Source organism: Brassica rapa, chromosome A03 (genome assembly GCF_000309985.2).
Source record: "Brassica rapa cultivar Chiifu-401-42 chromosome A03, CAAS_Brap_v3.01, whole genome shotgun sequence".
In the NCBI taxonomy this organism is placed as follows: domain Eukaryota; kingdom Viridiplantae; phylum Streptophyta; class Magnoliopsida; order Brassicales; family Brassicaceae; genus Brassica; species Brassica rapa.
The window spans coordinates 29,297,724-29,315,674 of NC_024797.2; the positions used below are offsets into that span (position 1 = coordinate 29,297,724).

The 17,951-nt window shown below is 34.2% G+C and overlaps 5 protein-coding genes across 7 annotated transcripts in view; all 5 read right to left on the minus strand.

Moving 5' to 3' along the window:
* Positions 1-4,483, minus strand: part of LOC103861975 (putative cyclic nucleotide-gated ion channel 9) — a 64,602-nt gene extending 60,119 nt beyond the window's left edge. For both annotated transcript variants that reach the window (XM_033288570.1, XM_033288571.1), the window contains exon 1: positions 3,797-4,483. The gene's annotated coding sequence lies outside the window, so the exon portion shown is untranslated. The remainder of the gene's footprint in view (positions 1-3,796) is intronic.
* A 259-nt stretch (positions 4,484-4,742) lies between these two features.
* On the minus strand, positions 4,743-6,614 carry LOC103861976 (probable mannose-1-phosphate guanylyltransferase 3). 2 transcript variants are annotated; one of them, XM_009139688.3, is made up of 4 exons: positions 6,327-6,614; positions 6,006-6,117; positions 5,858-5,923; positions 4,743-5,779 (listed from the first exon to the last, which is right to left on the minus strand). In XM_009139688.3, the coding sequence occupies exons 2-4, from the start codon at positions 6,114-6,116 to the stop codon at positions 4,892-4,894; spliced, it is 1,065 nt and encodes a 354-aa protein (XP_009137936.1). In that variant the 5' UTR covers position 6,117; positions 6,327-6,614; the 3' UTR covers positions 4,743-4,891. The 2 variants fall into 2 exon arrangements, with proteins under 2 accessions (XP_009137936.1, XP_009137937.1); XM_009139689.3 differs by having other exon boundaries at positions 6,006-6,120.
* Positions 6,615-6,864: 250 nt separating this feature from the next.
* On the minus strand, positions 6,865-8,738 carry LOC103861980 (1-acyl-sn-glycerol-3-phosphate acyltransferase BAT2, chloroplastic). The gene is made up of 7 exons (XM_009139691.3): positions 8,521-8,738; positions 8,388-8,431; positions 8,212-8,272; positions 7,971-8,132; positions 7,467-7,873; positions 7,286-7,387; positions 6,865-7,207 (listed from the first exon to the last, which is right to left on the minus strand). The coding sequence occupies exons 1-7, from the start codon at positions 8,603-8,605 to the stop codon at positions 6,992-6,994; spliced, it is 1,077 nt and encodes a 358-aa protein (XP_009137939.1). The 5' UTR covers positions 8,606-8,738; the 3' UTR covers positions 6,865-6,991.
* A 2,368-nt stretch (positions 8,739-11,106) lies between these two features.
* LOC103861981 (early nodulin-like protein 3) lies at positions 11,107-13,884 on the minus strand. Its single transcript, XM_009139694.3, has 2 exons — positions 12,193-13,884; positions 11,107-11,922 (listed from the first exon to the last, which is right to left on the minus strand). The coding sequence occupies exons 1-2, from the start codon at positions 12,377-12,379 to the stop codon at positions 11,540-11,542; spliced, it is 570 nt and encodes a 189-aa protein (XP_009137942.1). The 5' UTR covers positions 12,380-13,884; the 3' UTR covers positions 11,107-11,539.
* A 253-nt stretch (positions 13,885-14,137) lies between these two features.
* On the minus strand, positions 14,138-17,368 carry LOC103861982 (signal recognition particle receptor subunit alpha). Its single transcript, XM_009139695.3, has 8 exons — positions 17,245-17,368; positions 15,991-16,942; positions 15,829-15,913; positions 15,440-15,535; positions 15,090-15,350; positions 14,775-15,020; positions 14,612-14,695; positions 14,138-14,511 (listed from the first exon to the last, which is right to left on the minus strand). Exons 2-8 carry the CDS (start codon positions 16,935-16,937, stop codon positions 14,386-14,388), a joined length of 1,845 nt encoding a protein of 614 aa, XP_009137943.1. The 5' UTR covers positions 16,938-16,942; positions 17,245-17,368; the 3' UTR covers positions 14,138-14,385.
* Positions 17,369-17,951: the final 583 nt, after the last annotated feature.

A 17,951-nucleotide genomic window follows, 5' to 3' on the forward strand; every position in this document is an offset into this window, starting at 1 on the left:
TGCGTGCTGTGTTCCACTAGGCCACCGAAAGATTTTGTAAATCATTGATTATTATTTATTAAGTCTGTCAATTAATCATGCTATGAATAATTTATTAATTTGTAAATCATCTATATTACTTATTCAAATTATAGACTACATGTAGAGTTAAGAGCTCGGGTTCGATTCCAACTATTCAGATATTGGTCTTTAGATGAGAGATTAAAACCTATTTGGATATTTATAAGTTTTAGTTCGGATTCGGTTTGGATCATTACGGATTCAGTTCAAATACGGGTAGTCATTTCAATTATGTAAAAGTATTAAAATCCAAATATATCATATCTATTCTATTAAAACAGCAGTGTGACCCATTGATAAAAGTAGAGTCTAATTATTATTTTCCCAAAAAACTGATTATTTTATAACTGCTTATATTAAATGACTAATCACGTTTTTTTGTCTATAACAATCAGTTACGTTTCTTCAATCACAACAATGTCGGATTCATTGATTTAGATTTTAGACCTGATCAAAACGCGTCCATGGTGATTGATTCTCTGGCGATTATACGTTCCATGGTGGTTCACTGTGTTGATTTGTCATAATCGGACAAGAAATCAGAAAATTTAAAGTAACTGACTTTCTGCATTTTAAAAGGTTGAAATCAAATATTTTGTAATGGATTACAAGTTTAAGGCATAAACAACAAGAAAAACTCAAAAGTTGATCGATTATGAAAGTATGGTGGCCATTGAAATGTTGCAGAGAATTCTAAAATATTCTTAGGGAAGGTGGAAATATTTACAAAAATGCCACTCAAAAAAAAAACAATACACACTACATAATTATATCTATCGAATACAAGAGTGTAAAATGGCCCAAGCTTCCAACAGAACAAGATTATACTGTATATATTAAAAACCTCTTTCTTAACTTAATATATAACTACTTTTATCTGAAACTTAAGAAATATATTATAAGAAATATTAAATATTTTTGAATATATATAATATTAAAACAGAAATATATATATATATATATATAAACCAGTGGAAATATATTTCTTAAGTTTGTTTACTATAAAATGAAACTTTAAAAGTTAACTCATAAAGTTAACTAATATTTTTTCAAACAAAAAAAGTTAACTATATTAATATTAATTAGTGGTGGAACGGGTTATTAATGACATTTAATTTTTATAAGTAAACTTTTAATAGAAATAAATATTCATATAAATTCATTTAGTTTAACGGGGTTTTAATAAATTATTCAATTGAGAAATCTACTCTATTAAAACAGCAGTGTGACCCATTGATAAAAGTAGTGTCCAACAATTATTTTCATATATCAATTTTATTAAAACACAATTAACACTAACTATTTTGTACGCTAAATAACTTCCACTATAAACTCCTAAATAATTGGGACCCACTTTTTATATAGCTAAAATTGCTGAGTTACTTTAATTCTATAGCTGTCGTTCTTATGTAATAGTTTTCTATAACCCACGCTATTTTTAATACAATTAATGCCATATCATTTCATCAAAAAAAAACTACCCAGTAAAAACTATTTCAAACGATGAAGATACCCAATACGATGTCATCTAAAGAAGAGTAAAATATTTATTTTTATTTTAGCATTTTATTAGAAAGAAAATTAACTTGCAATAAAAATTATACTAATAAACAATATCCTTAGAATTTTATTAAGTTTACATTAAACATACAAAAATTTGTGATTAGAACTTCTTGCAGGTTATTTTAAAAAGCACTAGATTCTAGCGGGTATATTTTTGTTTTAATTTTTTTTAATTTAATTTTTTAATTTGTGTTTTTTTTGTAATCATATTATGTTTAACATTAATTTAACTACCAAAAATATATTAAATTAAATATAATATGATTAGAAAAAATACAACTATAAAAATTAAAATTTTCAAAAAATTAAAACAAAAATATTTTTACATAATTTAAAGGACGGGTATATTTGTATTTCTATATTTTGACATAATTTAAATGAGTACCCGTATTTGAACTGAACCTGTAATGATCCAAACTGAATCCGAACTAAAATTTATAAATATCTAAATAGGTTTTAATCTCTCATCTAAAGACCAATATCTGAATAGTCGGAATTGAACCCGAACTCTTACCCTTACATGTAGTCTATAATATGATCACAGATAAAAATATAAATATGATTACAAAAAAAATACATATATTATACAAGGAAAGACACAAGTACATATGAAACTTGATTTATTTAATATACTTACAAAATTAATATATTCTATTAAATTCATATCATACAAAAATATAATTATACAAACACACAAACATATAAATTATATCAGACAAAAAAATTAAAAACAAAACATATACCCGCCCTCTCGAGGGGGCGGGTCAATATCTAGTTATCTAGTTAAACTATTATTTACTTATTTTTCACACGTACTTATTTTTATTAAAAAAACCTTAGAAATTATTTTTTAGAACCGGCTTCTCTCTTCTTAGAGAGAGAGAGTTTTCTCTCGATTCCTCTCCTTCTTCTCTCTCATGAATCTTTCAGAAGGAGAGTATCGCCGGTTTAGTTTGGTTCTCTTCACCGGATTTTTCCGGTTGTGTCTCCCGATGGTCGGGCTTTTGTCTCCGGGGAGAGGTGGTTCCCTCAACACTATCTTCGCCGGGCTCTTGTCTCCGGGAAGGGATGATTCTGCTACATCACTTCGCCGGCTCCTTACCGGGGGTTTCCCCGGTTCCGTTTAATCATCGATTCTTGGGGTCCTCTGCTCAATCGATTCTCCTCTTCAGCTTCCGATCCATAGTTCCTTGCCTTTGTTAAGGATGATTCATCTTCAAGCTTATCTCTTTCTTTAAAGATGTTTGGTTTGCATGTAAGGAATTTCGGAGGCTTCAGTTGGATTGATGTCGATTTTTTCAGAAGCGGTGATTTTCTAGATTTGGCTCTACGGTTGATCTAGGTTGAGAACGGTTCAGTCTTGAATGGGTTCTCCTTGGTCTCGTCTTCGCCGTCGGCGGAGCTCCGCCGTGTAAGCTTTCTGGCACCGGAGGAAGGTGATGTCTTGTGTTTTGACGCGTGTGCCATTGATTGCTGGGCAATCGGACACGTGGTGGATTCTGGACATTTCCTTCCCTAACGGTTTTCGTCTATGGGCTGAAGGCCCGAAGTTCGTTTGGTTTGTTCTGGCCCGTTGGTTTGTGGCCTTTTAATGTTTGGCCGTTTGTTTGGCCTTAGTTTGTAAAGTTTGTTGGGCTTTGCCTTTTGGGCTTTGTCCCTTTTAATAAAATTCCAGATGACAAAAAAAAAAAAAAACCTTAGAAATTATTTATTTAATTTGAGATTATGATATCTAACTTTTCCATTTTGAAAACACACATACGTTGTAGCTTTTGTCTTTTGGCAACTTACCAAATTAGGATTCAAGTACGACAGATTTTATATCAAAAATAGAATTTTAATTATTCTTTCATCGGCCAACTTGTTATATGATAAGGATTTTTTTGTATTTTTGCCGGTTGTACAATGATGACTTCTATAAAATGATTGGGAGTAGCACAAATGTCAGTAAGAACATTCATCCATTGTCGTTGACCTAATATTCCAAATTGACTGAAAATTTAAAACCTTTAAATCAAAACATCCACAAAGGAAGGAGGGCTCATACGAAAAATCATCACTTTAAATATAAAATTGAGTTTTTTTTTATTTTTTCGCAGCATCAAAACGGTGCAAGAAGTAGACAATCAAAGATCATTACACGAGAGTAATTAATAGGGAGTGTAATGAATACCGAAGAAGAAGAAGTAAGAGGGTATATGAAGAAGTTGCAGGCGGAGATGAGGACGATGAAGACGAAGAAGAAAGAGAAGAATGGGTGGAAGAAGGAGACGAAGTCGTTTCAGACAAAGAGAGATTTATAAAAGAAAGGATTTTTGAGACGAAAATTGAGAAACTGTCTCTCCGTGCCGCCCGGGTCGGGTCCACCCACCCCTCTTTACTTACTGCCGTCCCATCTCTCTAATTCTTTTTGCGTTCGTTAGTTAATATTAAAATCAATTAGTTTACCCTAATTATTATATTTATTGCTTTACATTATTTACACACAAAATAATAACTTTGCCGTATACTGTCTGAAAAAATCATAAACATGTTGTGAAAATTAAATTATTCTCTTATTTTTCACATGTATTTAAAAAATAAAAACCTTAGACATTATTTATTAATTTAATTTGAGATTATGATATCTAACTATTCCATTTTGAAAACATACATGCGTTGTAGCTTTTATGTCGTTTGGCAACTCACCTAATTCGGATTCAAGTATGTGTATGACAGATTTTATATCAAAACAGAATGTTTTCTTAATTATTCTTTCATCGGCCAACTCTTTATATTATAAGGAATTTTGTATGTTAGTCAGTTTAGTGATGAGTTCTATAAAATGATTCGGATTAACACAAATATTGAAAGAAAGAAAGAAAGAAAAGAAGAAAAACATGTGCAACTGTGTAAGAGTAAAAAAAGACCCGTGAGACCATGAGGGAGAGACATTATGTACCGTCTAGATACTGAGCCACGTTCTTTATCACAAAAAGGCTAGATACTGAGTCACGTTCTTTATCACAATTTTCATCATTAAGATGAGATGTTTTGAGTGTGTGCTCTGTTCCGTGGTGTCTGGTTAAGCAGCTAAACACTAAGCATGTACCTCTGAATTTAAGAATACTTGTTACTCATACTCAATTGGATATAGAGTAGATAACAAATATGTTGCACTCAAATTCATTTTGTCATTCGAAGTTCGACCAAGGGAATGCATTCAAAAGAAAGTTAACCGAATGAGGAAGTTGATCAACCTAATATTTAAGTAAATAACATATGAGGATCATACTTTCTGTATGATCTCTGGTTTCGCAGACATTTGTAAAACCTCTGCATCCGCAACCTGAACATCTTTCCCGAGAACCGTCACGTCAGCAACACGAGCCCAACTTCCAACGGTCGAGTCCCACCCCACGATACTATCAGACACACAAGCATGCTCCTTGATCCTCACACCTCTCATCACAGTGCAACCAAACAACCTCACACCAGGTTCAATCACGCATCCTGCACCAATCACCACGTCAGGTCCTATCAAGCATCGCTCCCCTATCACCGCGGTCTCATCCGCCATAACGTTCCCGATCACTCCATCTCCCGACGTCACTAAAAGCTCCCCAGGCGCATTCTTTCTCAGATAGTTGAGGTACATTCTCTGCCCTGTCAAATAATCTTTCGGCTGACCAATGTCCATCCAGAAACCTGGTAGCACCATGGCGTAAAGCTTCTTCTCCGAAGCGATCTTGGGGAATATCTCTTTCTCTATCGACGTCCGTCTGAGCTCGATCCTGTCGAGCACAGACGGGTTCAAGAGGTATATCCCAGCGTTGATCTTGTCCCCGACAAAATGTTTTGGTTTCTCGACGAAACTTTCGACTCTTGCTTCTTCTTTCTCCATAACCACCACACCGTACTTTGAAGGATCTTCTACTTTGGTCACCATGATGGAAGCTTCAGCGCCGTGGTTCTTGTGGAATTGGATCATCTCGAGGAGTGGATATTCGCAGATAACATCGCTGTTGAGCACGAAAAAGGGTTTGCCTGATTCGTCGATAAGCTTGTCCCGAGCCAAGGCGAGTGGCCCTGCTGTCCCGAGGGGTTCGGTTTCTTGAGAGAAGGTGATCTTCATATCAAGCTTCTTCTCATATTCTTTCACAAAATTCAACATGACCTTAAAATAAAAAACACACAATGAGAATCATCTCACGCCACGGGTAAATAAATAATGAAACAATAAGGTAGTGAGTACCTCTGGTTGTTGGTGGTTGATAGCTAATACAACTTCAGTAACACCAGCAGCTTTTAGTGCTTCAATCTGTTTAAAAATCATCATCATCAAAAAGGTATTGATTCAGAGAATGAATGGATCATCATAATGAGAAGAAGCTATTACTTACCTGATGCAAAATCATGGGCTTGTTACCAAAATCAACAAGGGGTTTCGGCATGCTGAATGTAAGCGGTCTCAATCGAGTTCCAAATCCTCCAACTAGAATAAGAGCCTTCATTCTGCTAGAAATATAATGTAAATCAACAAGAATTGTGCAACAGGGTACTACCTAGATTTAAAACACACAAAAAAAAAAATCTCTGAATCAACTATATCTATATACATTGAAACTTCTTATCACGATCCAGAAAGGAACAAGTAAATAAGTAAGGATCTATTGGGGAAGAGAAGACAATGCGTTTCTTGCAACAGATTTAAGGAAACTTACCTGAAATTTTCGAAGATGTTCTTCACAGATCTGGAACACTGGTTAAGTGAAGAAGAAGAAGAAGAAGAAAGAGAAGAATGGTGGAAGGAGACGGAAGTCGTTTCAGACAAGACAGAGAGATTGGATTCTTTCTGAGAAGAAAACTGAATATTCTGTCTCCGTGCAGTCCGGGTGGGTCCACACGCTTTTCTATCTCATCTCTATAATCCTTCTGCATTAGTCAGCAATTTGATATATTTCCCAATTAACCTATTATTTACTTATTTTTTACACGTACTTTTTTTTTATTAAAAAAACTTTAGAAATTATTTATTTAATTTGAGATTATGATATCTAACTTTTCCATTTTGAAAACATGCATACCTTGTATGACAGATTTTATATCAAAAATAGAATTTTAATTATTCTTTCATCGGCCAACTTGTTATATGATAAGGATTTTTTTGTATTTTTGCCGGTTGTACAATGATGACTTCTATAAAATGATTGGGAGTAGCACAAATACTGAAAGAAAGAAAAGAAGAAAAGGATGTGCAAGAATAAAAACCTGTGACGCTATAACAAAATTGAAAAGCCTAAATTTTATTTTAAACAATAAAACTGACATGTAAAAATGGTTTAGCCTTCTCATTGTTCATAGAGACACTGCTTAAAAAACAAACGTTTCAACTCAAGAGATTCATAGATTCAGCTATCTTGTTTCTAGCCTCATCGCAAAGAACATCAGCTTTGCTTCCATATATCGGCTTGTGGATGATCACTCTCACATCCCCATGATTCAGTATACCTTCACTACCCGTCGGCATGATCTTCCCTGTTCCCATCAGCGTTATTGGCACCACTGGAACTCCTGTCTTAGCTGCTATCGTAAATGCACCTTTCTGTAATATTATGTCACTCCCTGTTAAGCACAACAACTCCAGAACATAATCAAGAACCTTGAGGTTGTGTGTGTTTACCTTGAAAGGACCTAACCGACCATCCTTACTCCTCGTTCCCTCTGGGAAGAAAAAGACGGAAGCTCCCTTCTTCACTAGTTCCATGCAGCGTTTTAAGCAATCCTATACAATGCCATAAAGAGAGTTTAAAAACAAACACTTGAAGAGTGTAGGGGTGAAGAAACATAGAGTTGTTACTTACCACTTGGCTTCTTGGGTCCATCCTCTTCAATGGAACAACCCCCATCATGGACATAGCCCAACCGATAACCGGAATAACGAATATCCCTGTCTTGCTGATGAACTTATAGCTTTGGCCAAGGCTGAGAAGTGTGTATATATCCAGAAAGCTTTGGTGGTTCGAAACGTATACACAAGGAGTGTCTGATGATGGCAGATTCTCCAAACCTTGGATGTCTGTTTTGTAAAACGGGTAGATGCTTATGGAAGCCCAAAGCTTAGCAATGAAGTGATGGAACTTCCTCCTGTAACGATCAAATAGAAGGACGAAGGGATGGCCAATGATCATCAGGACGATGAGAACAATGGCGGAAAGGCCAGCAACGAGACAGAAGCATATCCCTCTGAGTCTTGAGCTCAACTTAATCTCTGCACTTCAAAGTTCAAAGACAAGAGAGGATTAGTGTATAGAGACAAAAAAGAAGAACAAGAGATTCTAATCCCAGTCAAAGCAGAGAGAAAGTACCTGGTTCTGGATAAGTAGATTCAGCGGTTGCAGCTCCTGAAAGATCCGATCTCACAGTCACAGTTCTTGAGTTCTTATCATTAACTTTGAAAGGGTCAAATCTAATAGAACGGTTACACCATTGTACACCACTAGTACGCCTTGTCACCCCTCTCGGAGCAGCTAAAGGAAGAAGCAAACAAAAAGTTGAGTCTTTTACAATCAAGAACGCATCAAGAAATCAAAAAGGAATGTTCTTTACCATGAAGGGAAGTAATCAAGTTCGAAGAACGAGCAAAGCAACATCCTTTATTGATCGGAATCTGCATTTCTCCGGCAAGTTCATAAGAGTAAGAGCTTAAAGATTGAAACTTTCATTGATTGTTCAACTAAAAAGCCCATCACTTTATCAAGAACCCAAGAGCAAAAAAAGCTTACCCGAATCAACGATGACTGTGATGAACAAATGGGTTTGCTATAATCTGAGAACATGATTGAGAACAGAGTTATCCCGATTGAATTACAAGTTGTATTGACGAGAATTAGATAGAGGAAGGTGTTTTGGTCATACATGGAGGATGTGAAGAGACCCCCCGAGCAGAAGCGACATCCATGGCGGAATCTCGCGAGCTAAAACATCCGTGAGATTTGCTCATGCTTATCTCTCCATCTTCATTGCCTTTTATCTCTCGACTCTTTTCTCTGCTGTTTTTACTTTCGAAGTTTCAACTGTGTGTCGTTTTGAGGCGATAAAGCGGCGGGTTGTATTTTTCTGTTGGTGAGCCAGACTGTATGCCGTTTGTTATTGACTACAAGGCCTTGTATGTAAAGTCATTGAATAAATAGCCCATTAGACTAATAGAGGTAATTTGTCAAATGAAAACTTTGAGAGAATGAAGCAAATTTGTCAAATGAAAACTTTGACAATTTTGTGAGCAATTCGTAGACTATTTATCTTTTTAAATAAAATTAGATATATAATGAAATTGTATTAGATAATAAAATTGCTTTTCTTTGAGAATTCCTCTAAAGTTTTATGAAATAGAGTTTCTCTTAGCCCATTGCATAACTGTTCATTTATAAACACTAGAGATTTTTTCCGTGCTTCACGCGGATTGTGTCTTATAAATTTATTTTATTTATAATATTATTTGTCGGTTTTTTTCTTTTACATTAACTTCTTGTTTTTCCAATGTTAGTTTTTCTTAATTTATATGTTTATAATTTTTCATTTTTTTTGTTGTAGATGGAGAATTACATATTTTTATATATGGTTTTTTGTATGTGACATAAACTTTTTGAAATTTTAAAATAATATTATATATAGTACAATTAACACATTAAAGAAGAGAAACATATTCATGCACATTTTACACAGGTTTTATATGCATAATTTTAAACATTATATATGTATATATTATAAGTTTGAAACATGTAAATGCTTTCTAAAGCTAAATACTTGTTCTGAGTTTACATAACTTATCGAAAGTTTTATCTCTTTTTAAATTCAAATCACAGAAAAAAATATCAAAAGGTTAGTATAGATGGATTTTTTGGGCTTTTAAATCAACACTGAAAAATTAAATGAATCAGATAACAACAGTTTTATAAACAACTGGATAAAATTTGACCGAGCCAAAGATTTTTACACAATATGTTCTTTCTTCTTCAAATTGCGAAGAGCCTATAGGCACAAGAAAAAAAAATCATAATTTTTGTTTCCACTTATATAACATTTCTTCTCTTTTACACACAAAGTTTATTACACTGCTATAAGCAATGAAGAACTCTATTCATATAAGATTCACATATATGCATTTTGACAAAGAAGAATTTTAGCCATCTTTAGTTTCGGAATGGACCAACTTCAGTCATATACACTATATTTTTTCTATGATTCAAATCTTACAATTTTAATACATGTGCAGATTTTCATGTGAAAAAGCACGCACGCCATTTATCATTCAACCTATTACTTTTTCCAAAGTAAACACTATAATCCTCGTTTGGTTAGCTCCACAAACTAATCTCTTTTGATCAGTTTACTAAAAAATATGGATACTAATGTCAGAAAAGAATATAAACACTATCAACAACAAATATTGGCACAAAACTATTTGGTTCAAGGAACATATTCTACGTAATGCGTTTATATGATGGTTGGCTTTGAGGAGAAAACTACCAACCAAGGATCGCTTGAGGCGTTGGAGGTTAAATGTCTCAGGAACGTGTGTCCTTTGTAATCTGGAAATAGATACTCACTATCATCTCTTTTTTGAGTGCTCTTTCTCTCGCTTGATATGGGAGCCTTTTGCTGCTGAAGTTTGGATTTCTTCTCCGGCTGATCTACACTCTGTTGCAGCCTGGATCAATCAACCTCGCGTCAACACAGATGCACATGCTACTCCAGTCATCAAGCTCTACTTTCAGTCAGCCATCTACCTGCTGTGGAAAGAGCGTAATGCTCGTGTGTTCACAGCTGTCTCCTCACCTTCATTAGTCATCCTTACCTCTCTCGACCGTATGATGCGTGACCGTCTCCTCTCTTACACGGCAAGTTCTTCTTTCTCCTCTTCTCTACTTTTTTTTTTATCTTTCTTGTATAAGACCTCCTTAAGGCTTTTTTTACCTTGAGTTGTTGTTGGTTGTTTTTGTTTCCTTGCTGTAATAAGTTGTTTAAAAACAACAGTGTAACCTTTTAGAAAATGATTATCTTAACATCTTACCAAAAAAACAACAAATATTGACTTATTTATGTGAATATATATCTTACTTTAAATCATTTTAGTGGACGAAGAAAGCACCATAATTTGTACAACAAATTTTCTTAGATTTACCTCATCATACTCACCATTTTACCATTTTTATTATATAATTTTACATGAGCTTCTTCACCCTCTCTGATTATTTTCTCTTTATTTATAATTGCAATATAAAGTTATAAACTATATATATTATAAATTAATAATTTATTTACCCTTGAAGTCTAACGATTAAAAATAGAACATAATTCAATATAGATATATGATTTTATTAATAAATTAGCAATTACAAATTTGAAATTTCTAAAAATATCAAAAGTCGTATGTTAGTTAATTATCTTCTAAATGACATCTATTTCTAATTCTCTTTGGATGAGAATATTTTGGCTGAGGTGGATAGTCTCAATAGCCTTGAATTTAGTTCCTTTTTTATTAATAAATTAGCAGTTACAAATTTGAAATTTCTAAAAATATCAAAAATTGTATGTTATTAATTATTTTCTAAATGACATCTATTTCTAATTTTTTTTGGATGAGAATATTTTGGTTGAGGTGGATAGTCCCAAAAGCCTTGAATTTAGTTCCTTTTATATAGTAGGATTTTCAGTTTCGTTCCCATGTTGAGATTAATAAAAACGTTCAGATATAAAATTAAGCTCAAATCACAAGAATAGACTTTTGAGAGTGATAAACATCCTTTTTAATTGAAAAACGCACATAAATCTTGCTAAAAAAGATTTGAAACTTTAACAACATGAAAAAAGACAAATAATAAATCTTGCTAAAAAGATTGAAAACGATAACGCTGCATTCTCTCGATCAATGCCTCTAAGCCATAGCCAAAACAATCGCAAACGCGGTCAAGAACAAACCGCTTCCAACCTTCAATCCAACCGCAGCGTTTGGAGCTGGAGCTGGAGCGTGAGTTGAAGGCGCCGGAGAACTAGTAACGGGAGAGACCATAGGACTGCCACCGTCACCGCTACCGCCACCAGGATTATTGCGTTCAGACAGAACAACAAGATGAATCTTCTCGCCTTTAGTGCAGCTTCCAGGAGCACCACTGATGAAGAAGTAAGCTCCTGAGTTGTCAAGCTCGAACTTTGTGTCTCCATCATTGAACTGCTTCAAGGGCTTTGCTATGTTACAACTATCGTAATCTTCTTTTGTCACTTGTAACACCGAATCAACTTTCGCGTCATAATTCCACACTGATCCACATGCATGAATACATCAATTATAAAACCAAAATAATGTATATCAAAGATATGATATATCATTGCATTCAAACATGCCTTCGGTTGATATTATTGTCTAACACATCAAACAAATATTTTAATATTATTTGAAATAAATGATTCCTTTTTCATTTTTTTCCCACATATAGTTTTTCTTTGTGATGTATAAGCATTAGGAGAAACATAATCAAAACTATCATGCATCGTAAGAAAGATGAAGAGGTGTTTAATAATGAAGAGTACCAAGAACGTCGCCGACTTTGAAACGATTTGCCTCAGCCCAGTGATTGAGAGTGTTGCTGGGAGAATCTGGAACCTTCCACGCCCCAACATATCCACCAACCAGAATCATCCTCGGTTTGGAGGCAGCATGGCTCATTGTGGTGAGCAAGAGGAAAACAAGGGTCAATACTGGAACTATGATTCCCATTTTCTTGACTTCTAGTTTAGAGCAAACAACTCTCTGGTTATTTTTGAGTTTGGTGTTTGGAGTTTGTCTCTCTTTTGTTTTTGTTTAGCACAAATGTGAAGATACTTGGGTGTGGTGGATGCTGTTTATATAGCCATTGTGGGTTGGAGCTTAACCGAGTTTTTGCTTAGGTTCGGGAGATCCGACCGAGCTTGAAATAAATATGGTCTTGATTAATATTAAAGTGTAATCTTCCTCTGATCTGGTAAGTCAATGACAGTTTTTACAGAATATATTAGTGAATTTAGAAACTGACACGAAATTTTTGGTTTGAAATGTTTAATAGATTGCCATGAGTTGTTTGTACTCAATATATTGTTTGACTGTTTTCAAAAACATTTAATTTGTTTGCAAAATTACCAAAACAGCTAATTAACTTGTTTTAAAGAATTTATCAAAAAAAAATAGATCCACTTTTTGAAATATATACTAAGTTTCCATATATATTTAATAATTTTATTAATGAGAGATATTAAAAACTAGGAATATCATTTACAAATACATTAAAATATTGTTAAAATATACTACTCCATTTCATAAAAAATGTCACTTTGACATTTTCACATATTTATATTTTTATGAATTACATATATTTGAGCAATATTAATTGAGATAAATAGATTTTTTATAAGATCCATGCAGTTTGCAATTAATTATATCAAACAGAAAATAAGTATAATTTGCATTAGAATTCTAAAATGACATTATTTTAACAAGAAAAAAATGTTAAAATGATATTCTTTAAAACACATGAAGTACATAAAATCTTGAAAACGAGAAGAAAAATATAAAATAAAACAATATTTGAAAATTATGGAAATGAATTACGATACTTGCTCTCGTTTTCTTGTTCATTATTTTCATAGTTGTCTATTTTATCAAATTTACGTATATCTGGAATACCCAGCCTGCCATGATGAATCTTCTTAAACCATTAGGCCACCAATCATGTATGCATGAATGAGTAGTTAATTTTGTGTTTATTCTATTTACTTAAATCAACTTTAAGTGATAATATAATTTTGGCAAAAGGAATCTTTATAGATTTGAACATGTCTCAATCTATGACACACAAAGATTAGTCCTAGGTAAAAGCAAAAGTATATTTAGTACACGTACTTTTACAATGTAATAACGTAAGAGGTACCAGTTGTGTAGTGTAGTCTTTGACCTTGTTCAATTTTATTAACAGCTAATAAAGCAGTACATTTCTCTCTGTCGTATAACTGCTACTAGTAATTGATTATAATCAAAACTGTATACAAACGGTAACAGTAGTTTATACGTTTTATTTTTTGTAACACCAGTAGTTTATACGTTAGACTTGAAAGTTCTCGAGTACTAATACTAGTTACGAGTTACGACTTAAGGAGCCGTTGTGGTCGAGAACGAAACTAAACATCTTTAATGGCTGTTAATTGGTAGAGCGACTGATTCAAACGTTTTTCTTTTTTTAAAGTGCTAGACTTTAGCTTTGATTGGTACTCTGGTAGCATTGTAGCATGCATCACCATTATTAACCTGACTTGAGTACTGTTCTTGTCTTTTAACGCGTATACAGTGGTCAAGAGGAACACCAGTTTTGTCAGATTATAGAATTATAATCTCAAAGTCTTGTTCTTAACCTATATGGCCTAGGTTTCTACACATTTGAAAGCACAACCAGTCACACGGCCTTTGTTAGCTTAACCGGTGATAAATAAGATTGAGAAAGGTATAGATGGTTAACTTAAACCAGGATGCCAAGATTTGACATGAAACATAGAAGCATTTAGTACAAAGACAAACGTTACATTATATAAAAAACCATGGTATGGAGATTGTCGCGACTCCAACGAAATGGTCTATTCTGAGTTAAAAACAAATATCACAGCCAAAGAGAAAAATCGTCTTCAAATCAAAATCAAGAACTAAGATAAAGTATGATGGATAAGACATTGATGATATTGATGATGATTATGAGAAGATCATTTGAGAAGTGTCTTGACTATGGCTTTGACATTGAGCTTCTTCAGATCAGTGTAAGACTGGCCACAACCCACGAACATAACCGGTGCTCCCGATATGTAAACCATCGACAAAGCTGCTCCAACCTACAAAGCCCCGTCCCAAACACTCATTAACAAAACTCATACACAAAACACTAATAACACTAATAATAATAAATCCTTCTATCAATGTTTTATTGTGTACCTTGTCATCAATGGTATCGAACTTCGTCAGTAAGATTCCATCAATCAATCTTGTGTTCCCGGAAGTAGAGAGATCCGAAAGTTTCTGAATTTCAGAAAAAAAGACAAACAGTTCAATAAGGTTCCATTAAACATATGACAAGAATCTAAAAAAGAAACTGAACCTGATTAAACTTAGAGAGCTGGTCTACTGCATCGTTTCCAACAAGAGCTTCACCAACAAACAAGACCAAGTCCGGTTTGTTAAGGTTGATGAGCTTCGAGAGAGCCCTCATCAAAGGCTCATTATCCTGCATCCGACCAGCTGTGTCAACAAGAACAACATCTGATCCATTACGAGTAGCTTCCTGTATGGCTTCTTTAGCAACTACTGCTGGATCCTTCTCATACCCCTTTTCGAATATCGGTATCTGTTGCCACCAATAATCGTTAAATCAGTATCTACATAATCAACTAAGAAACACAGATGATGTGATTACCTGTAACCTACGAGCATGAGTCCTTAACTGCTCAACAGCTCCAGAACGGAACGTGTCACAAGCAGCCATCATCACGCTGACCTTATGCTGCTGAAGCCAATACGCCACTTTGGCAAGATTGGTGGATTTACCAACTCCGTTGACTCCAACAAACACGACCACATAAGGCCTCCTCTGTTCTTTGGCAGCATGAACGTCTCTCATTATATCAATGGAGCGTCTTGGAGTCAATATACGGATCAGAGCCTCCTCCATTGCTCCCTGAAGCCATATGTTTCACCGCAATCAAGAGACTGCATATCAAAATGTTTTCTAGATTCAATTAGAGCTACAAGGACAAAACACAACACCTGAACGGTTGAAGAGATTCTTGTGAACGAAGCTAACTTCTTTCCTTCAAGACTTGCTTCCACTGACTCACAAAGCTTCTCAGCTATCTCTTCAGCCTGTGAAATGGAAAATCCCAAAAGTAAGAACATGGTTCCAGTTTCTTTTGTTTTGTAAATCTAATTTTGACAATTCATCAAAATAATTTTATAATTAAATCCAAAAACTAAAACATCTTATATAAATGTAACATATATATAAAATAAATCAATAATTTGTTAATGTCTAGCACCCGAATAATCCGTCTACTAGCTAATTCTCTACAGAACGTCTAGTTACCGCCTAACGATTTTTTTTACCATTGAGTAAGAAACATAACACATAAGAAACGGTGCGCTGTACAGACACGTACCACATTCTTGGTCATGAGCCGTTCCTTCAAAGCTTTCAACGCCGGTTCAAGGTCTGTCCTTTCAAGATTCGCCTTTCCAGTAATACTGAACACAGATTGCATTATCCTTTTAATAATTATTAGATAATATAATAGATTTAAGTAAATTAGCAACAAACTAACCTCTGGAAAACAGAAGAAAACCATCCCTTCTTCTTAGCCTCAGGCTTCTCATCACTTCTTGGTTCATCATCTTCACTCTCACTATCACTACTAAAAACCTCTTCCTTATCCATCATACTTTCTCCTTGGTCAGCAGCAGCCACAACATCCACATGACCATTGTCCCCATTTTCATCCGTGAAGTCCAGCTTCTCCTCCTCCTGCTTAGGAGCAGCCGCCGCATCATCCCAAACCCTATTCTTCTTAGTCGCCTTCTTAGGTGGCTCCACAACCTTGGAAGAGCCTTTATTACTACCTAAACTGTCAGCTTTCCTTAAACCTCCTCTACCTCTCACACCTTTACTCCTCAGCTTCGCAAGCTTACTTACATCAACTCCAACACTATTATTATTATTATCAGCACTGTTCTCTTTCCCGTTAGCAACATCATCTTCCATCTTATGATTCCCGTTACTCAAGACACTGACTTTATCTCCATCATCCTTCTTCTCACCATTGCTCTTCTTCGTTTCCTCCTTCGACACCTGCCCTTGCTTCTTAACACCATTCAAAGGCTTCGCCACCTGCTTCGTCCTCTTCATCTCCTCGGCCCTAGCCTCAGCTTCAACCCTAAGCTGCCTAAACGTCTCGTCGAAATCATCGTACCTCATACGCTTAGGATCGTACATCTCGGAGAAGCTTTGCTTCACAATGGAGAGCAAGTCGTCAACGTAGAGAAGCTGGAGAATCTTCTGGTAGACAGCGACGAAGACGAGTCCGAGATCGTTGTGGAACGTCCATTTGAGAGTGTAGGCGCCGTAGTTGAAGGAGACTTCACCGGAACGTTCCTCGAGGAGGCAGGAGCGGATCAGAGTGTCGATTGGTGAGCCTTTGAGAGCGTTTCCGATCTCTTTGCATGTCCAGAGGATAAGGCCTCCTCTGGTGAATATCAAAAGCTGTTCTAACATCTTCCCTGAAAAAAATCAAATCAAATCACAGAGATAACCATTAGATTAAAAATTGAATCTTTTTGATCAATTAACAACACGGGATCATCCAATTTACGAGCTTTGTCACGATCGAGAGAAAAAAACAATTATTCGAGAAACAAATGAATCCGTTCCGACAGGTTTAGTACGGATTAGGACATTCGAATTGAGGAACCTAGGATCTTCTATGGATTGTCGTTTTTTGAATCCGAAACAGAACACAGGTCTTGTGTTCCGATCAAATTGAAACAATAAAAGCAAAAGAGGAATAAGATCGGATACAAACCTTGATGCTTGTCGTTTTCTTGGCGAGAGAGACGATGACGAACAAAATAAAATAAAATAAAAAGTTAAATAATGAAATGCTCTAGTGATTCCCTGTTATATGTATACTAGGTGATTTTCCCGTGCTCATGCACGGACATAAATATTTATAAAATAAATATAATATAATAATTAATTGATATTTATTTTTAATTTCAAATTAATTTATAATTTGTATGTATAGTTTATATTAATTATATCATATTACTTTAATTAAATATTTATCTAATTGGTTTTGTTGTTTTTACAGTCAATTTAGTTGTCATTTGGACATATTGGATTCTGTTTATTTATTTGAATTCAACTATTATAGAGATTTTTTGTAAATATATTAATTTTTGATTAATTTTCTTATTTACATTTTAGGTTGGTTGTTGTCTTAAATACATAGGTATATTTTATTAAGATTATATATAATTTAAGATATATTGTGATTAGAATAAAATAAAAAATAAACTAAAATGTCTTATTCCAAATTACATAAATTAATATAATGATAATATTCTAAAGTCTCATGCATATATATAAATTTTACAAAAGATCTAAATTGTAACAGTGAGTTAGTATTTTATTTATCATTTGTTAATAGGTTTTATGTCATCATATAATTTAAATTTATAAAATAAATAAATTATAATTATATAAACAAAATAAATAAATTATTATTAT

Excerpts from the sequence above, each read along its gene's own strand:
- LOC103861976 (XM_009139688.3), bottom strand. The coding sequence starts at position 6,116 with ATGAAGGCTCTTATTCTAGTTGGAGGATTTGGAACTCGATTGAGACCG. Across the intron at positions 5,924-6,005 it reads AGCCCATGATTTTGCATCAG|ATTGAAGCACTAAAAGCTGC; the intron begins GTAAGTAATAGC and ends ATTTTTAAACAG. Across the intron at positions 5,780-5,857 it reads TCAACCACCAACAACCAGAG|GTCATGTTGAATTTTGTGAA; the intron begins GTACTCACTACC and ends TTTTATTTTAAG.
- LOC103861980 (XM_009139691.3), bottom strand. The coding sequence starts at position 8,605 with ATGAGCAAATCTCACGGATGTTTTAGCTCGCGAGATTCCGCCATGGAT. Across the intron at positions 8,273-8,387 it reads CACAGTCATCGTTGATTCGG|ATTCCGATCAATAAAGGATG; the intron begins GTAAGCTTTTTT and ends GGAGAAATGCAG. Across the intron at positions 7,208-7,285 it reads GTCGGTTAGGTCCTTTCAAG|AAAGGTGCATTTACGATAGC; the intron begins GTAAACACACAC and ends ATAATATTACAG.
- LOC103861981 (XM_009139694.3), bottom strand. The coding sequence starts at position 12,379 with ATGGGAATCATAGTTCCAGTATTGACCCTTGTTTTCCTCTTGCTCACC. Across the intron at positions 11,923-12,192 it reads CAAAGTCGGCGACGTTCTTG|TGTGGAATTATGACGCGAAA; the intron begins GTACTCTTCATT and ends CATGTGGATCAG.
- LOC103861982 (XM_009139695.3), bottom strand. The coding sequence starts at position 16,937 with ATGTTAGAACAGCTTTTGATATTCACCAGAGGAGGCCTTATCCTCTGG. Across the intron at positions 15,536-15,828 it reads GGCTCATGACCAAGAATGTG|GCTGAAGAGATAGCTGAGAA; the intron begins GTACGTGTCTGT and ends TCCATTTCACAG. Across the intron at positions 14,696-14,774 it reads AGCTCTCTAAGTTTAATCAG|AAACTTTCGGATCTCTCTAC; the intron begins GTTCAGTTTCTT and ends TCTGAAATTCAG.